The sequence below is a fragment of the Oreochromis aureus genome, linkage group 13, assembly GCF_013358895.1.
Source record: "Oreochromis aureus strain Israel breed Guangdong linkage group 13, ZZ_aureus, whole genome shotgun sequence".
Lineage (NCBI taxonomy): Eukaryota > Metazoa > Chordata > Actinopteri > Cichliformes > Cichlidae > Oreochromis > Oreochromis aureus.
Window position 1 is genome coordinate 34,424,468 of NC_052954.1, and position 17,755 is coordinate 34,442,222.

The 17,755-nt window shown below is 50.8% G+C and overlaps 1 protein-coding gene across 8 annotated transcripts in view; it reads left to right on the plus strand.

Annotated features, from left to right (window-relative positions):
• The window catches only part of usp54a (ubiquitin specific peptidase 54a), a 43,727-nt gene extending 27,713 nt beyond the window's left edge, over positions 1–16,014 (plus strand). For 7 of the 8 annotated variants that reach the window (XM_039621825.1, XM_039621827.1, XM_039621826.1 and 4 more), the window contains 17 exons: positions 272–354; positions 461–563; positions 661–807; positions 907–1,056; positions 4,092–4,260; positions 4,499–4,690; positions 5,208–5,342; positions 5,716–6,424; positions 7,261–7,382; positions 7,489–7,653; positions 8,031–8,150; positions 9,458–9,641; positions 11,918–13,065; positions 13,561–13,658; positions 13,757–13,873; positions 14,636–14,861; positions 15,447–16,014. In XM_039621825.1, coding sequence (XP_039477759.1) covers positions 272–354; positions 461–563; positions 661–807; positions 907–1,056; positions 4,092–4,260; positions 4,499–4,690; positions 5,208–5,342; positions 5,716–6,424; positions 7,261–7,382; positions 7,489–7,653; positions 8,031–8,150; positions 9,458–9,641; positions 11,918–13,065; positions 13,561–13,658; positions 13,757–13,873; positions 14,636–14,861; positions 15,447–15,985 — 4,407 coding nt within the window. In that variant the 3' untranslated portion in view covers positions 15,986–16,014. Of the gene's footprint in view, positions 1–271; positions 355–460; positions 564–660; positions 808–906; positions 1,057–4,091; positions 4,261–4,498; positions 4,691–5,207; positions 5,343–5,715; positions 6,425–7,260; positions 7,383–7,488; positions 7,654–8,030; positions 8,151–9,457; positions 9,642–11,917; positions 13,066–13,560; positions 13,659–13,756; positions 13,874–14,635; positions 14,862–15,446 lie in introns of those variants that run through there. The other variant, XM_039621830.1, reaches the window with a different exon arrangement.
• Positions 16,015–17,755: the final 1,741 nt, after the last annotated feature.

Sequence of the window (17,755 nt, forward strand, 5' to 3'; positions counted from 1 at the left end):
CACACACAGACACACACACACACACACACACACACACACACACACACAGACACAGACACACACACACACACACACACACACACACAGACACACACACACACACAGACACAGACACACACACAGACACACACACAGACACACAGACACACACACACACAGACACACACACACACACACAGACACACACACAGACACACAGACAGACACACAGACAGACACACAGGGTTTTCGTGGACTCGATCCGTCCGTGTTCACCTTCCGTCTGTCTCAGTGTGTGTGCAGCAGCTGTGGAGCCTCCTCAGATCCTCTGCCCTTCATTCAGATGGTCCACTACATCTCCACCACCTCCCTGTGGTAAGACTAATCCAGCGTTTACCAAATCATATTTAATGAAGACTGGAGCTTCTTCATTAAGAAGAACTGACTCACACACAGTAACACTCCTCCTCATCCTCCTCAGTAACCAGGCAGTGAAGATGTTGGAGTCGAGGGAGAAGGCGACCCCGGGCATGTTTGGGGAGCTGCTACGAAATGCCAGCATGGGAGACCTGCGCAACTGTCCTGTAAGCAGCAGCTCCCGTGCGACACACACACACGCACACACTGGCATGAAGCTCTCAGAGGTCACGGCTAACCTTTCTTCCTCTTCCTCTTCCTCAGAGTCAGTGCGGTCAGCAGCTGCGGATGGCTCGCGTCCTCCTCAACAGTCCGGAGATCATCACCATCGGCCTGGTGTGGGACTCGGATCACTCGGACCTGGCTGAGGATGTCATCCACACCCTGGGAACCTGCCTGCGCCTCGGGGATGTAAGTAGAAGAAGACACGGCATCAAATCACGGTCCGAACAAAGCGAAGGGTAAACGGGAGTGTCAGCGGCGTGCGGTGACATCTTCCCCTCTCTGCAGCTGTTCTACAGGGTGACCGAGGAGAAGGCTCGGCAGTCCGAGCTCTACCTGGTCGGGATGGTGTGCTACTACGGGAAACATTACTCCACTTTCTTCTTCCAGACTAAGATCCGCCGGTGGATGTACTTTGATGACGCACACGTCAAAGAGGTATGCGTGCACGCAGGTAGAAACAGCTGCAGCGACAGATGTGTAGAGGTTTATGTCGCTGCTTTTCTTTACTTTATTCTGACGGTCGTGTCGTGAGGCAGAGCATGCACCAAGTTTCTCTGCTCGCCAAGACATTTGGTTAACTTCTGGTACTGCAGTAATAACGTAGTTATAACAAGGTGCAGTACCACCGAGGCGGTTTAGATTCTGCTGTAGTTTGACTGTAATACGAGTGCGTTTCGTGTGTGTGTGTTTGTGATGTAAAGGAACGCTTTGACCTTTAATCTGCATCAAAAAGAACGGTTTGCTGTTAGGAGACTTCTCAGAGCCACGTGATCTCACCGTGTGGACATGGGGGCGTGGTGTCAGGATCTCGTCTCTGCTTTTGCAGACGATGTGGTTCTCATCATTAAGGTCAGCAGCCGAGTGTGAAGCAGCTGGATCAGGAGGAGTTTCATTACCTTGGGGTCATCTTCAGGACGGAGGAGGAAGTGCAGCAGAGTGGTGTAGCAATCTGTGGTGGTGAAGCGTGAGCGGACCGCGAGCTGTGGGCAGCGGCTTCCTCTGCAGGCTCAGCCTTAGAGGCAGGCTGAGGAGCTCGGGTTCAGCATCTGTCCTCTAGGTGGAGGAGATGGCTGATAAGAGGGTGTTGTGGGTGTTTAGACCCACACCACCACGATCTGGACCCAGATGAGCAGCAGGTGGTTATGGATTAAAAAGCCTCGTTATTTAAGTCACGCTGCTTTGCTTTATTTAAGCTGCAGGGGGCCCACCTGCAACACCTCCACAGCCCACCAGGGGGCGGTGGCCCAGACTTTGGGAGTTGTGGGGTTAACTGATACACAATCAAATTTCCGTGTGTGGTCAGGAAGAGAAATGACTTCATGTGCTTCCTGTCCATCCCTCGACCTCCTCACTATCACCTCTTTCCTCCTGCCTCCTCCTGCTCCCTGTCGCCTCTCTCTTCTGTCATCGCCGCTCTCGGATCGCTCTGATGGAAAGAGAGATGTCATTCCCCCGCACTCCCTCACTCTCTGCTGGTTGTGAAAACAAGGATATCCCTCTATTGTTGACCAGTCCAGCTGGACAGAGTGGAGGGTGTGGTCAGAGCGCGCTCACACCACAGCGACACTTTTGCTCACGCTGCAGACTTTCATTCTGTCTCTTTCTCTTAAACAAACACATTTTTTCACACGGCCGGGTCGACGCGGCGCGCTGAATCCCGCGGACGTCCTGTCACAGCCGAGCGGGGCTGAAGCTTTTAGATGTTTGGAAGAATCAGAGGAAGTGTTGAAGTAATCGAGCAGGAGGATTTTACAAAGACAGACTGAGCAGGAGGATGGGAAGGAGACTTTTTTCCATCACCAAGCCGTGAGCTGCTGTCAGCATCTGGACGTCCCGACTGCAGCCGGTAAAGCACCGGCTCCTCCTCACCTTCCAGACTATTGGCTTGAATTATCTTCCATTATTTCAAGATTATTGCTTTAAATTTGTTTCTGTACTTTTGCCTGAAGTTTATACAGAAACACTTAAGGTTAAAAAGAGGTAATAAGTTAAATCTTGGTAATTACGGGAACAGGAATTGTCTGCGGTGGAGCCAGATGCCTGGGAACTTTTTATTTTTTGGCATCACTGAAATGAGATTTTAGATAAGAACTGGATGCAGCATCGTGACTCCACCCACTGTTTTCAGGGATGCGCTTTGTAGCCTCAACAGGAGCAACAAACAGACAGCTTAGTGTTAATCAGAGCTCAGTGACATCCAATTAACTGCAGACAGCAGCCGTGTTATTGGTCATGTTAGAGAGCTCAGGGACCTCCGCCTGTTTGCCATCTACCTGTCAGTCACAGAGGCCACGCCCCTAACAGTTGTTTGTCTCCGTCTCCTGATAAACTGTTAGCCTCTCCCTTCTCCGATATATAAAACTGTGTCATCCGCATATAGTGACACTCTTCTTCTGCTCATTCCTCTCTTCACTTCCTCTTAATCGTTATTCTGTAACAAAAGTTTAAAACAGTTTTTATTAAATTACCTGTAGAGACAAACAGTTTGTGGTTCAGCCTGTAAACGTGTTTATTTCTGCTGTGAAGTTTTAACATGAGAGTCTATGGGGGCAGACTCCCTGCTGGAGCGTCAGAGGAACTGCAGCTTTTTATCCCCTTTGTTCTCAAGTTTGCACATCTCACCTCAAACATTTGTTCTTGCTGTTTAACCTGTTAGCAGCTGTGAAACTGCTTCAGTGTAGATTTCAGACTTCAGTGGGTAACAGCTCTGCAGCTCTGGAACTGCTCAGTGTGATTTGGTGTCTTTTAAAAACGTCTTCTAACCTGCACTCGACCATGTAGGATATATTTAGATTAAAGTAAACGCAGAGCATCAGATTTTGCTTCAGCCTTGTGCTGCAACCTCTGTGAGCTCTTTGAACCAGCTCTGCACCTGCTGCAGGTTCTGCTTGGAGTTCTCCTCCAGCTCCAGATCTCCAGAACAGATCCAGGACCAGCTTAAGGATGCTTAGGAACACCGTCACAGCAACCTGGGGAAACAAAGTGGCTGCTTGTTGAACTTTCAGTTTAAGAACCAGGGGATTTTTCACTAGTGCCCTGACGTCATACACACGAGTAGGCATTGAAATCACGCTCAGAGCGAAGCATTCAGACCCACTGAGCGTTTCTTTGTGTCTGCGGTTAGATTCAGGTTCTATTTGCTTTTCTATCATTTTTTTAGAGATGTTCTTGCTGCTTTCTCATTGGTTTGCAGCTCTTTGCTGTAGTGGTGTGTGTGCGTGTGTGTTAGCATCAGTCTGTGGGCACTGGCTCACCGCTGGAGCCTCTGCTGGATGGTGGAGGACCTGCAGGTTCTGGTGCTTGGTTAGTGTTCCAGCTTTTGCTCTCTGCAGCCTCTCGGTCCACAGCGTTGGAAAAGCAGACATGTTTGGTTGACTAGATGATCTAAGGTGAAATGAAACGAGCTTTTTACCTGATCTTCAGGTCTCAGACTCACTGACGTCTTGCTGGTTTTTGTCGCTGTCCTGCAGATCGGGCCCAAGTGGATCGACGTGATTTCGCGCTGCATTAAAGGCCACTACCAGCCGCTGCTGCTGCTGTACGCCGACCCGCGGGGGACGCCGGTGTCTGCGCAGGACCTGCCCTCACGTCTTGACCTCCACCACCTCAACAAGGCCTGTTACGACAGCGAAGACTCGGGTAACTACAACACAGCTAGGAGTCGTAGTAGTAGCACAGCAGCAAACACTCAGGTAACTAAACCAGCCTCAGTCGCTCCAATAACACTTTTACTGGCAGGCGGCAGCTGGAGGAGCAGTAGAAGTAGTTCTTAATGTTTAGGCGTGTCTGTTGTGATAAGTGTTTTTGTTGTGCTGTGTTTGTGTGAGTCCATCTCCACTGACCTCCTCCCTCCATCCTCCGCCTCCCGCTCGCCCAGGCCGCGAGCCGTCGATCTCCAGCGACACTCGCACCGATTCGTCGACGGAGAGCTACTCGTACCGACAGCCCTCCCACACGCACCATGAGTCCCTGGCCAGTCACTACTCCTCCGACTCCCAGGGAACCGTCATCTGCATCGACCGCCCAGACGGAGCCCTGCGTGCCTCGCTCTGCAGCCTGGATACCGTAGGTGGGTCAGAACTGGAGACACGGGAACCCTTTTTTAGAGTCCACCAGCGGTCCTAAACTCAAAGATGGAATCCTTGGGCTCTCTTCCTAGCAGAGATGCCCACATCAACAGCCAGCCTCAGTTTACTCCACTGCATTCAGTTTGAAGCTTTAGTTTTAAAAAAGGAGCTGGTGCTCATCAAAGGCGAGTAACTAGCACTATCATAAGCTGGGCTTTAATTTAATCTTGAGCTTAAACCATATTTTTGTCAGACAGCCAACATGAGCAGGAAATGTATTTTGTATTTTCTTCCAGAATAAACGATGAGTCTTCTCCGTCTTTGTGTTTTGGACGCTCGGTGCGATGAAACAGGATTTAATGAACGTGAACGTGTTGCAGTTACATTCATTCACATTCATTGCTCTGCCTCAGTCATGTGACCCATCTATGCAGCCAATCGCATTCATGCATTCTGCTTCTTTCTCCTGTCATGGCGGTCACGCTGTGAACATCTGTTGCCGTGCTTGTTGTTGCTAAGGCCACACGACGGACGGTGAGCAGCATCAGCCTCCGAGGAAGGGAGGCGTGGCCGGGGATAGGAGGCGGAGCGGCAGCCGCCACCGGCGGTCTAAACCTGAGAACGAAGCGTCGTCGGCTGGTTACCACAGTGAGGGTAGGCGGGGCTTAGGCCAAAGACTTCTTCTGTGAACTGCCTGACATGTGAAATGAGTCTAAAAGCCCACGCTCAGCCTGACGACAAACACTCGAGTTTCACAGCTCGCTGAGCTCAGCAGGATGATTGCTGGGCCATAGCCCCCTCTAGTGGCATTTTTGTGACCTCTAATAATTAAGCACCAGCTGTGTAGGTGTAGTGTATGTGGGTGGAGCCAAGTCTCAGGGCGTAGATCAGCTGATTCTGAAGGTGAAGCCATATTTTTATTTCCCATCTAGTCATTCATCCACCTCCTTCATTCACTCTCCTCCGGGGTAAGGTTACTCCTTCTCCTTGTCGTCTTTTCTTACTCCTCCTTTTCTCCTCCTCCCAGGCGAGACGTTAAAGGAGCAGCAGGTTCCTCGTCACCTCCCCAAACCTTCGTCTTCCTTCTCATCATCGACCAGCCGCCTGCGAGACTTCAAGGAGACCATGAGCAACATCATCCACAGCCGACCCCTCTCCTCCTCCTCCTCCACGTCTCTGCCGGCCGCCGGCTTCTCCTCTGAAATCGCCCCCTCCTCGAATGGCAGCCACCACCACCACCTCCCTTCCAGCAGCGCTGCTCCTTCCTCCTCCTCCTCCGCTGGGAAAGCTCAGGACTGGGAGGCCGACAGCACCAGCAGCGAGTCAAAGTCCAGCTCCTCTGGAGGAACAGGGAGGTACCGGCCGGCTTGGAGGCCCCGGAGGGAGGCGCTCAACATCGACAGCATCTTTAACCGCGAGAGGCGGAGACAGGCGGGGTACAGCCCCCTCGGAGCACCGCTGCTTGATGACTGTGGAGCTCAGGACGCCTCCTCGGCCCTGCAGGAGGTGACGCCTTTCCGCATGGGCTCCTCCAGGACTCTCCCCGCCTCCTCCTCTAGCAGCCACAGAGGAGGTGGAGATGGACCAGGAGGCGAGAACGAAGGAGGAGCCGCGCTGCCTCACGCGGCTCCTCCTGCCGCTCCACCAAGGTTGATCCAGAGGATGGAGAGCGGCTACGAGAGCAGCGAGAGGAACAGCAGCAGCCCGGTCAGCCTGGACCTGAACCCGGGAGACAGGTGAGCTCCAGAAGGTCGTCATCAATCGACCAATCGATCAATACTCCGATCGGCCGACCGTGTCCTACCTTACATGAAACAAAGTCACTGTTTAAGTAAAATAACTATATTTATTAAAGACAGAACAAGGGAGTAAATTGAAATGTGAGATGGCCTGCGTGTAAGAGAACACAATCGAAATAATTAGAAACATTGACATAAAAAATAACATAAGACAAGATAAGAACACAAAATGAAATAAAAGGTACAATAATAAAAAAAAACTCCATTGCAATAAAAGAAAACAATGCAATAAAAATAATTTAAATATAAAATAAATAAAAATCTTTCAGCAGATTTAAAAATGCACATTTTCTCTTCTGTATGAACAAAGCTGTAAAAACTGGCATAATCAGGGAATGTCCACCTTTTCAGTGGTCCTTGAACTGCCCACGTGCCCTGTTTACTCAAGCATTTGGCAAAAATAAACCATTTGCACCAATCAGATCCTGTAAAAACAAATAATACATAAAAGAAAACATGCAGGATCCCTGTGGCTGTGTTTCTGCAGTTAGTTTGTCAGATTAGGAGCAGAGCTGATTATGACCCCGTCCTGCAGCAGCAGTTAAACTCGCATTTTCATCCAACTTTCCTGACTTTGTCATGCTAAGTGACTCCTTTGGTGGTTTGAGAGTTCGTTCTTGTAAAGTCATTAAAGAATGACCCTGCCCCTGAACCTGTATAACACAATATGAGTGTTTACTGAACTCTAAACCCAGGATTGGCTCTGTTATATGAAACGAAGGGTTAGAACTTCAGCTCCTGAAGCTAAACGTGTCACTGTTTCTTCTCTTCAGGGAGTGTGTGGTGAAGAAGCCTTCGTTGTCCTCCTCCTCAGGACCCTCGTGGAGGAACGCACGCTCGAAGAGCAGCGGCGCTTTGCTGCAGGAGCTCAGCTCGTCCAGACGGGGGAGCCTCGGTACGAACGTCTTTGTGTTTAGCTCTCAGCTCGGCGTGGCAACAGGTCGACTTTCCTCCGCCGTGAAAACATGTTTTATGTATTAATGCTGATGATGTTGTTTTAGCGCCCTCTGCAGGCCGCAGCGAGCTGGACGAGCTGCAGGAGGAGGTGCTGAGGAGAGCGAGGGAGGAGGAGCAGCAGCGGCGGCAGGAGAAGGAGAGGGAGGCGGCGCTCGGCTTCAACCCGAGACCCAGCAAGTACCTGGACCTGGACCAGCTGCAGATCCAGGGTACACACTCACACGCAGAGACACTAACACACAGAGACACACACACACTCTTCAGGCTCGAGCTCAGACTGTTACTAAATTCACGATTTCATACAAAATTGTTTTATTTTGAAAATCCCATTTGCTGTAATTCTCACTCTTGCTACTTCCTCTTTGTTTTTTCTCTCGTTATGTGGCGTTTGTGTCGTGCTGCGAGTCGGTTGTTTGACTGGTTGGCTAATGTTAGCTAGTGTTGCTCACGGTTGATGTCGCGAGCAGAAGAAGAGACGCATCGAGGCGTTCGGAGTTCAGTGGAAAATCAGAGTGGGGGAGTCGGGAAGGACTCCGTGAAAATACAAAGTTTGAAGATGTGTGCGTCTTCTTTTTTTCCTCTGTAGGTAAATCGGACACTTACGAGCGGTGCGTGTCGGAGGCGGAGCTCCTGCTGGACCAGTCGGTGCGTCTGGAGCAGGCAGGCGAGGTCGCCGCCGCGCTGTCAGCTGTCAATGAAGCAGTCTGTAAGCTCCTCCCACTGCCACTGACCACACTCTCTCCACTTTGAACACAACCAAGCAGAAACCTGACGGCCGACACACGCACGAACACGAGAAGCTGAATCGCGCTTTAACCGATCTGCTCGTCCAAACAAACATCGGGATGGCTTTTGATGACATCATTACTGCATCTGTATTAGCAGCTGTTTGCTTCATGTGTGTCAGTCAGATGTGAACCATGACGGTCTGTAAATATCACAGAGTGTTCCCACTTCATCAGATTTGGCTCTGGATCCATTCCGTAGTGGGACAAAGTGAAGACTGTCTTCATTAAAAATACACAGGAAATGTCCTCAGAGTGACCCCGCCCCCTGTAGATCCTCTGGTGTCCAGCAGAGGCAGCAGTGAGTCTGTCCCCATAAACTCCCATGTTAAACTTTAGAGCAGGAGTCATCATACTTACAGCCTGATACTAACGGTTCGCTAGAGATACTTTTGGCTTCATAACGCCTGTTTTAAACTTCTGTTACAGAATAAAGATGAGAGGAAGTAATAGAAGAAGAAGAGTGTCACTGTAGGCATATGACACAGTGCTGTATACGGGAGAGGTGGACGGGGTCACAGTTCGACTTCATCCTGTAATTCTGGCTGAAGCAGAGGAGGTCAGGCCTTTATCTGCAGCCCGTCTGTGTCCCTGCTCATTTAATGGTCCCGATGTCTTCTGTTGGAAAGAAGTTTAATTCTGAAAGTCATCCATTTATCAAACAGACCATCATCACAGTCAGTTTTTCCTCACCACAGAGAAAAGCAGCTGCAGTGAATCTAAGAAGCCGTGAGCTCTGCTCCTCTAAGAACCTGCAAACATCCCAGAAAAGCACAGAAAGGCTGTTTCACACTGGGCTGCATCACACAGCAGCCTCTGTTATTTACTGGTCCATGTGTGACTTCCTGTGCTGTTATCAGAGGCCACACATGAACCCGCGGTTCAGTGGTGTCAGCCATAGATGATCAAACATGTCGGAGGCGTCCTCGAAGCTGACAGCCGGGTTTCAGTTGTTTTTTCTTTGGTTGTGATTCTCTTACTTTAACGTTCTGTCTGGACTTAATTTCTCCATTTCATCGTTAATAACCACGCCACCTTCATGTCAGCGGTGCGATGTTTGATTTCCTGTCAGCTGTGAATTTTCTTTGTCAGATTATTTTGCATGAAATCATCATAACGAGTTCCTTTCTGCATCTTTGGGTTCATTTTTTATTCTTTTGTCTCTTTCTGTTTTCTTTTCATTTTCCTTCTATTGTGGATTTTCTGTTAAATCGTGACCCGGCTGCAGCCAAACTGCGGCCGGTGGCGGCTGAGGGCGGAGCTAGTAGTCACAGCCGGCTGCAGCGCTGCATGAGGAGAGCCCGCAGCCTGCAGCAGCGCATGCAACTGCAGCAGCAGCCGCAGGACTCAGAGGCAGGCAGAGAGAAACCGACGCAGCGGCAGGAGGAGCAGCAGCTCCAGGAACAGCACAGGTACCGCTGTAGCCCGATCAGCCAATCAGAACGCACCAGCAGGTGGAGCCATGTTACCTTCTGTGTATTAAACCTTGTTATTCCTGATGTGTGAACAGAACCTGTGAAGGTTGGAGGTGTAAATCCTCAGCTGAGCTCAAAACTCAAACGTCTCCTCTCGACAGTGAGCATGCTCAGTGCACACCTGCTGGCATCTTACCTCCTCAGGGGAGGATGTAAGAAACTGATGAGAGCTTCAACCAGAGCAAAAATTAAACTAGGAATAAATCGGGCAGTAATTATTAGTCCCGTGCAGTAAACTCACACCTGTGGTTCTAAGGCGATGTTACCTAGTGGTGACATCACTTCTGTGACAAGGTCTGTGTGATTTACACATCACGTCTGATCTGAAACACATTTTCAGCAGAAAAACTGAACGTCTTTAAAAACGTCACCACGGTTCTGTTTGTCAGCCCGGCTCAGTTCTGAACCCCCGGGCCGCGTGTTTGACACCCCCATAAACTGTTTTTACCCCTGATGTCACATCCTGTCCCTCGTAAAGGAAACACACGCTTCATTCATAACTGACGTGAATTCAGATTAATTATTTTTTTGATTTCATAATCGTAGGAACTAAAATCAGTGCGTTAAAATTAGAGATGGCACGATACCACTTTTTTATGTCCGATACCGATATCATAAATTTGGATATCTGCCGATACCGATATGAATCCGATATAGTGTGTTTTTTAATCAATAAAACTGTTTTTTTAATATCTTGCTGCATTTTGTATAAGTTCATCCTCAAGTTTAAATAAACAACAACACTAAAGCTATTCTGTTATACCTGTATGTAAAAAATACACTGCACCCAAAATATTTCATAGTTTAGCAACACTGATCAATCTAATAAACTTAAACCTGCTCCATCCTCCCTATTCTGGTATTTTAAAGAGTACTTAGCAGAAATATTAAGCAACCTAACTAATAGGGTTGCAAACTCCCAACAAAAAAATAGGGAACCCCCCACCCTCCACCTCATGATGCTTAATCGGCGTAATCAACTTTAATTTGATGCAGGGTGAAAAAAAATGCACAGAAATAAATTATTTTTCAAGAATAATTAAATAGATTCAACATCTTTCTTCAACAGAATTGCAGACTGCACAGATGGTATCTTCCCAAAGGAATAAGTACTATAGCTTACTAGGGTATATTAGACTTAACAGTTACTATATACAGTAATGGACTTCTATACATTTTACATCAGATTAAAACTTTGGGTGTAAGATTCAGATAATTATTTATTAAAAGCTACATATTTTAAATGAGAATAAGAAAGAAAAGTATGTCTTTGTGCCCCTTTTCCCTGTTCATGCCCTATCGGCCCCCCTGGCTACACTTTGCTAGATCCGCCCCTGCACAGTTACCAGCCGTCAGCTACGTAGAAAAGGATCCTGGTGTAGAAAGTAATATTAAATAAATTCTAACAACAGCTTATCAAGGTTAAATGTGCTGCTGTTGTTCAGCCGCTGGTTTCCTCTTTCTGGTGCAAAGTGGGCCAAAAACAAAGAAGAGAGACGGACTCGCGACAGAAAAGCCGATCAGCTGATCGTTAAGCAGTTTCATGATTGAAGTAGCAGCAGGAGAGGGAGGGAGGGAAGGGGAGGCAGTCGCTCCATATATCGGTTGTTAAGCTTAACATGGGAACGCTTTACAAACATTCAGAGATGAACTTACACACTTGCTTTACTTCTCTCTGGGATAACTTCCTCGGAGATGAAATGCTGGTTTGGTAGCGAGGCTACAAATACACACAGCCGCTCTATCACGTGAGGCATACTGCTCCGACGTGCTACGGTTATGAGCCGAGTTACGCCGTGTCGCAAGTTTTGTGAGGTGCTTTTTTGATATTTAATGGATCAGATCACATTTTTTATTTTTTGCCGATATCCGATCCAGTAATTTACGTCAGTATCGGACCGATACCGATACGTAATATCGGATCGGTCCATCTCTAGTTGAAATCAGTCGACAGGACGGCGCCATCTTCTGGCTGCAAATCCAAGTGAGCCGAGGTCCATCCTGCTCTTCAGTTTGCTGGGAGATCATTGGCTGTCACAACCTGTCAGTCACACATCCAGGGGGGAGGGGCGTAGACTATGGTCACATGACTCTCAGATCAGCTGAGTGGCTGGTCAGAGGGGTCAGAGCTCTGAGGTAAAGCCAGTCGTTAACACACCCCTCTCCCCCTCCCCCTCTCTCTCTCCCTCCCCTCCTTCCGCCCCCTCCCGCAGTGAAAAGCCTCTCTCGGGCCGAATACTTCTGACAGAGATGCACAGCAGCCAATCAGCCGCCTCTCTGGACCAGCAGACGCCGCCTCCCTCCACCTGCCTCATTAGGCCGCTCCCTCCCCAGTCAACCTTGGTGTCTGACCCCGCCCCTTCAGGTTCACCTCGGGAGGACAGGAAGACCCTCTGTAGCATCGGCTCCCTCCCTGCTCTCTGTGTGGATCCCCCTGTGAAAGACTTGGCTCCACCCCCTCCGCTTGAAGAGGAGGAGCTTTCAGTGCAGTGGACCATAACATCTCCTGCCCCAGTACCTCCAGTACAAGCCCCGCCCCCACCCCGCAGTGAAAAGCCTCTCTCGGGCCGAATACTTCTGACAGAGATGCACAGCAGCCAATCAGCCGCCTCTCTGGACCAGCAGACGCCGCCTCCCTCCACCTGCCTCATTGGGCCGCTACCTATCCAGTCAACCTTGGTGTCTGACCCCGCCCCTTCAGGTTCAACTCGGGAGGACAGGAAGACCCTCTGTAGCGTCGGCTCCCTCCCTGCTCTCTGTGTGGATCCCCCTGTGAAAGACTTGGCTCCACCCCCTCCGCTTGAAGAGGAGGAGCTTTCAGTGCAGTGGACCATAACATCTCCTGCCCCAGTACCTCCAGTACAAGCCCCGCCCCCACCCCGGCTGCATCCCCAAACCCCGTCACCTGTTGGGACGTTGAACCCGGAGCCGTATTACACCCGGCAGCCTCAGGCCACACCCCCAGACTCCAGCCACATACCGGCCCCGCCCCCTGCCCCTCATCCAACCAGGAACTGGTCATGCTTACACCTGGACCAAGACGTCATCGACTCTCCCAGTCCAACAATCAGCTCGCCCTTGTACTCACCGCTAGACTCCCCCGCCAACATACCCGCAGTGAGCCGCCAGCGCCTGCCCATCTCTCCGCCCACAGCGGCGCTGCCTGTGGAGCGCTGGGCTGAAAACGTCAACAGATACTACGGCTCCCAGAGCATTGGGGGAGAGGGACTGGTGGCGGCGGCTGTGCCGCCCAGTGAGGAGCTTTCAGAGCTGGAATCGCTGTACCAGGCCAGTCTGCTGGCTCCCAGCATGCACCGGGGCAGCCGGGGAGTCAGCCCTCAGCCGAGTGGCAGCAAACCAGGTAGGAGCCTCTGCTGGACGTCAGAGGAACTGCAGCGTTTGGTGCCTCAGAAGTTGAAGCGGGACGTTTATTAATGATTCCGATCAATCAGCAGCCTTCGCTCAGCTGACCTGTTCATGCCGTCATAAACGTGAACTGATGGCGCTGCAAACACGAGTTAATAAAATGAGTTCAGATTGTTTCAGCAGAAGCTACGAAGTGATCGTGTCTGCTCACCTGCTCCGAGCAGATACCTGTTCCACAGGACGGCTCAAAGTTTACCCACAATGCACTTCAAGTTTGCTGCAGTGACTGAAACGGATCAAACGTGAGGCACCAACGCTGGTCTCAGCTCCTCTACGTCACAGACATGAAGCTGCTGATAGCAGACGCCATCCTGCCCGTGTGACTGTGAGCTATAAATGATGTTCAAAGTGTGTGTGTGTGTGTGTGTGTGTGTGTGTGTGTGTCTGCGCGCGCGCGCGCGTGTGTGTGTGTGTGTGTGTGCACTTGAAGGCGTGAGGAGGAGGCAGTCGGGACCCGGACGCTCAAAAACGCCGACAGCTGAGATTGAGAGAGACGCCTACAGGACCCCAGTGGCAGCCCTGCAGAAGGTGTGCACACAGGAAGCTGTGCGTTCAGCCGATGACGGCGTTCACGTTGTGTTTGTGCGACCTTGTTAAAAAACTGAACTCTCCTGTTTGACCTGCAGCCACCATCAGCTGAGGACGAGAGCTACAGCGCCGAAAACCTGCGACGCATCGCCCGCAGCCTCAGCGGGACCGTCATCGGGTCGCGACCCCAAAACCTCGCCCCCTCCCACAGCTGTGTAAGAGACACACACACACACACACACACACACAGACCAACACTAGCAGCTTCCTGCTGCCACCTTGTGGTTGCACCCTGTAACTGCAGCCTGGAGCTGCGCTTTGGTGCAGAGCAGGGAAGCCTCTTTATTCAGTCCATGTCACAGAAAAATGAGGCATCTTTAAAAATCACTGAACCTGTCCAGGTGAACTCGAGTGACGCTGTCACGTTTCACCCTGACCTCATTAACACGTTAGCACTCGTGAGGATGGAGAATGTTTAACTGGAACCGTCTGAGCCGTTTCTGCATTTCGGCGCCGCTGGCGTTCAGCCATCTCGTATTCAGGCCTCAGGAATCGCCTCAGGCCGCTGCATTAAACATTGGTGGGCAGTTTAGTTCTCCCATTAAGCTTCTAACCTCGGAGCTCGCTACTCCCGCCCAGCACCTGAGTGCCGCTCAGCGTCAGATCCTTACCGCGTTCCCTCAGCCCGAGGGTTTGATTCCTGCATTTGTAACAACGTGAGGGGAGAACTCCGAGTCATTCAGATTTCTGTTTATTTAACAGCAGCGTGCACGCAGACACGATCACGGTGTCACCCCTAGACTTCCATCTCAAAGATACAAGCCCCTCCCCCACGTTTGTTGTTTTTTTTTTAAATGATCTTTTTGCTCTTTTTTCATCTTTTTTTCTTCATCACATTAACATGTTTTCATTTCTCCCCCTCCCTCTTTGTTTTCTCGTTGATGCCTCCATCTTTACTCCTCCCCCTCCTCCTGAAGGACCCCTCTGTCTCCAGACCCCCCCTCAGACACTCTTCCTCCTCCTCTTCCCTCCTGCGTCACTCCAGCTCCTCTACCCTGCATCCCCCCTCCTCTCCCTCCTTTACTGCAGATCACTCCCACCACCACCAGCCCCGACTTCACGGCCCCTCTCCTCCTGCACAGCATCCCCCCATGCAGACATCACGGCCCCCCAGCTCGGGGCCCTCCTCCTGGGGACACTCAGGTAACGTGCCGGCCCTTCGCCTCCATCTTCACCTCCACGTCACACTTTTCATTTTCTTTAATCTGTTTTCCTGAATTTGAACCTGGCGATCTCTAAGGACTCGACTAATAACAGCATCGTCCTGCAGAAATCAGCAAAGTCGTTAGTCTGTGACCTCAGAGCAGCTGGCCGGGCATGCTGGGAAATGTAGTCCAGCAAACACTGAAGTCAGACTGTAAATGGTTCCAGTTTAGTTGGATTAAATGCTCCCAGCGTTCCCATGGCAACCTACTCACAGATGAAAATCTCAACCTGGAAATGATCAAAGTGACAGGATTCCTCCGCAGTCATGTGACCCTGCTGCTGTGCTGTACATGTGAACCCGTCACGCCCACAGTGCTGTGCATAAGTCTTGAGTCACCGTTTGTAGGAAAAAGTGAAACGTGTGCAGAGAGTTACTGAATGATGAATGATGGAGGCGGGCTGTTTGGTGTGAGCCCCGCCTCATTTCTGGTGTTCGTCTTCAGGACTTTTGCACAGCGCTGAGGGTGTGGCAGAAAACGTGAGCATGAATGCTGCCTGACGTGTCCTCTTCCTCTTCCTCAGGAGCTGGTGCAAGCGTCCAGCAGCACATTCTGGTTGTGCCTGACCGGCGTCAGACTCTCTCAGCTCACGGCGTCCCGATGAGTTATGGCACGCTACCTCGAGCTCCTCGCCGAGCCCCGCCTCCCTCCACCTCCTCCCTCCCCAGGCCCAGAGCTGGCACCGGCCCCGCCCCCCCTCTGGGACAGCAGAGCCTCTATGCCACCATGCTCCGCCCTCGTCGCTCCGCCGCCAGCGCCAACAGCCACTACGGGCACCCATCATTGGGCTACGCCCCCCATCACCTCAGAGCATCAGACGGCCCCACCCACCCACTCCGCCTGGACATCCCCCCAGACGGCGACTGGCGACGTGATGCCAACTCCAGGACGGTCCAGCCCGGCCCCTCCTGGGACCCCCGCCTCGCTCGCCACCCACAGCCTCCTCGGCCACGCTGGCCCCCCCAGCTCTGCTCACTCTGCCAGCAGCTTCCTGCTGAGCCGGCGCGCTCCTGCTGCGCCTCCTGCGGCGCCTACGTGGCTCGGTTCGGGCCGGCCAGCTGATGGGACCACGGCGAGAGTTTTACTGCAAATGTGACATCGTGAAGGAGCTCAAACGCTGTGTGTGCGGCGTGATGATGTCACTTTGGAGGAAAACTCTTGGATTGGCTCTGCAGTGTCGCCCTCTCATCCTCACTTCTTCATCACGGATCTCCTGCTGCTCCGCTCGCCTCGCCAAGCTCACGCACACCAACACGTCTCTGACATCACGAAGCTCCGAGCGTCTGCTCGGCACTGAACTCTGATTGGACAGAAGGAAAGAGCGGCTTGGTTTGAAAGCTGAAGGACGCTCGAGGCCCTGATCTTAGAGAAATGTTTGATAATTTCTGTAAAAGCTCAAATTCAGACACGTTGCTTCTAACATAAACACTAACAAACGGCTGTGACGCCTGGCGTGGGTTCACCTGCCATCATGTGAGCCCCCCCCGGTGGACGCCAGCGTTATAACACCACTCTGCTCTTGTCCGTCTTCAGAGGAACGTCCCCAACAAGCCAGTGCGGTTTGCTTGAACTCAGCATCATTTTATTTTTTTAGAGTTTTAGTCTGTTTGGAGGTTTTAACTGAAAAATTGTCAAACATATGGTCTGGGGGCCAGAACCGGCTCACCAAAGCAGGGCGCTCTGGCCCACCTATATGAAAACAATGAGGGCTTCAGCTTTTTCACAGTGACGGGTGGATGCCGGCTCACGGGTGTAGGACTCTCTCCTGTTGGTCCAGTTGATCAGCTTTGATTGGAGCATCAGGAGACGTTTGTGGGTCGTGGCGCCGATCAACGCGTGGAAGCGCGTCCTCCTGGTGACTTTTGTAGCTGTGCGTAGACGAACTAACCTGAGCGTGGTCACCTGTCGCAGCCCGGCCGGCTCGTTTCTCTTCTCTAGACTATTGTTGAAGAATAACCGCAGCTTTGTTTGAGCAGCTAATATTTAGCATGATGTCTTCGGCTCACCTGTCGCAGGTGTTCGTGTGCTGCCGTGATGACGTTCGTTAGCGCGGTAGCTCGACCGCTTTTAGCGCACTTCAAGTGTTACGATAGACGTTTCTTTCGCTCGTTGCAGATTTCTTTCAACGTCCCTCCCATTTGTTCAGGGGAGGAGCCTCCCTTATTTTTCTTGCTCCGATTGGCTCGTTAGACTTTCTGCCAAGACCGGCACTGGCTCCGCCCACCTGGTGCTCCAGGTGAGCTCGGACTGAAGCGAAAAGTTGATGTTTCAGATGAAGTTATTTTTGCATCACATTTGCTTTGCCACAGTGGATTTTGGTTTCGTTGGTATATTTTTGATGCTTATTTTTCTAAGCTGTAGAGTGAACACAGACGAGAGGACGAATAAAATGTTTAAAAGGAAAAAGTCTCACTGGTTTATTGTCTTATTCAGGGTTTATTTAAATATTTTCTGCTGTGTTTTTACATCATTAAACTCACGACTTTACATTCAAATATTTTCTTCATGTAAAATATGAAAAAGTAAAAATTCCCTCAAGTTTAAAATAACAAAAGCATTTCCACTCTGATTGGTCAGTAATTGAGCATTTTAAGGCTGGATGAGTTCTCTGCTATCAGCCCCGCCCATCGCATGGGCGTGGCTTTCACTCATGCTTAAAGAAGTCCATCCAGACTTTCAGCCTCACAGCTTTGCACAGAGCTGAGGGTTTTGAGGAGAATGACGTCGATTCTTCAGCTTTGACAGCAGAAGAAGAAACGCCATTTTTTTGTCACATGTATGAAACCAGAGCTCAGCAGGAAGCTTTCCTACTCGAGCTTCTGCATTTAAAAA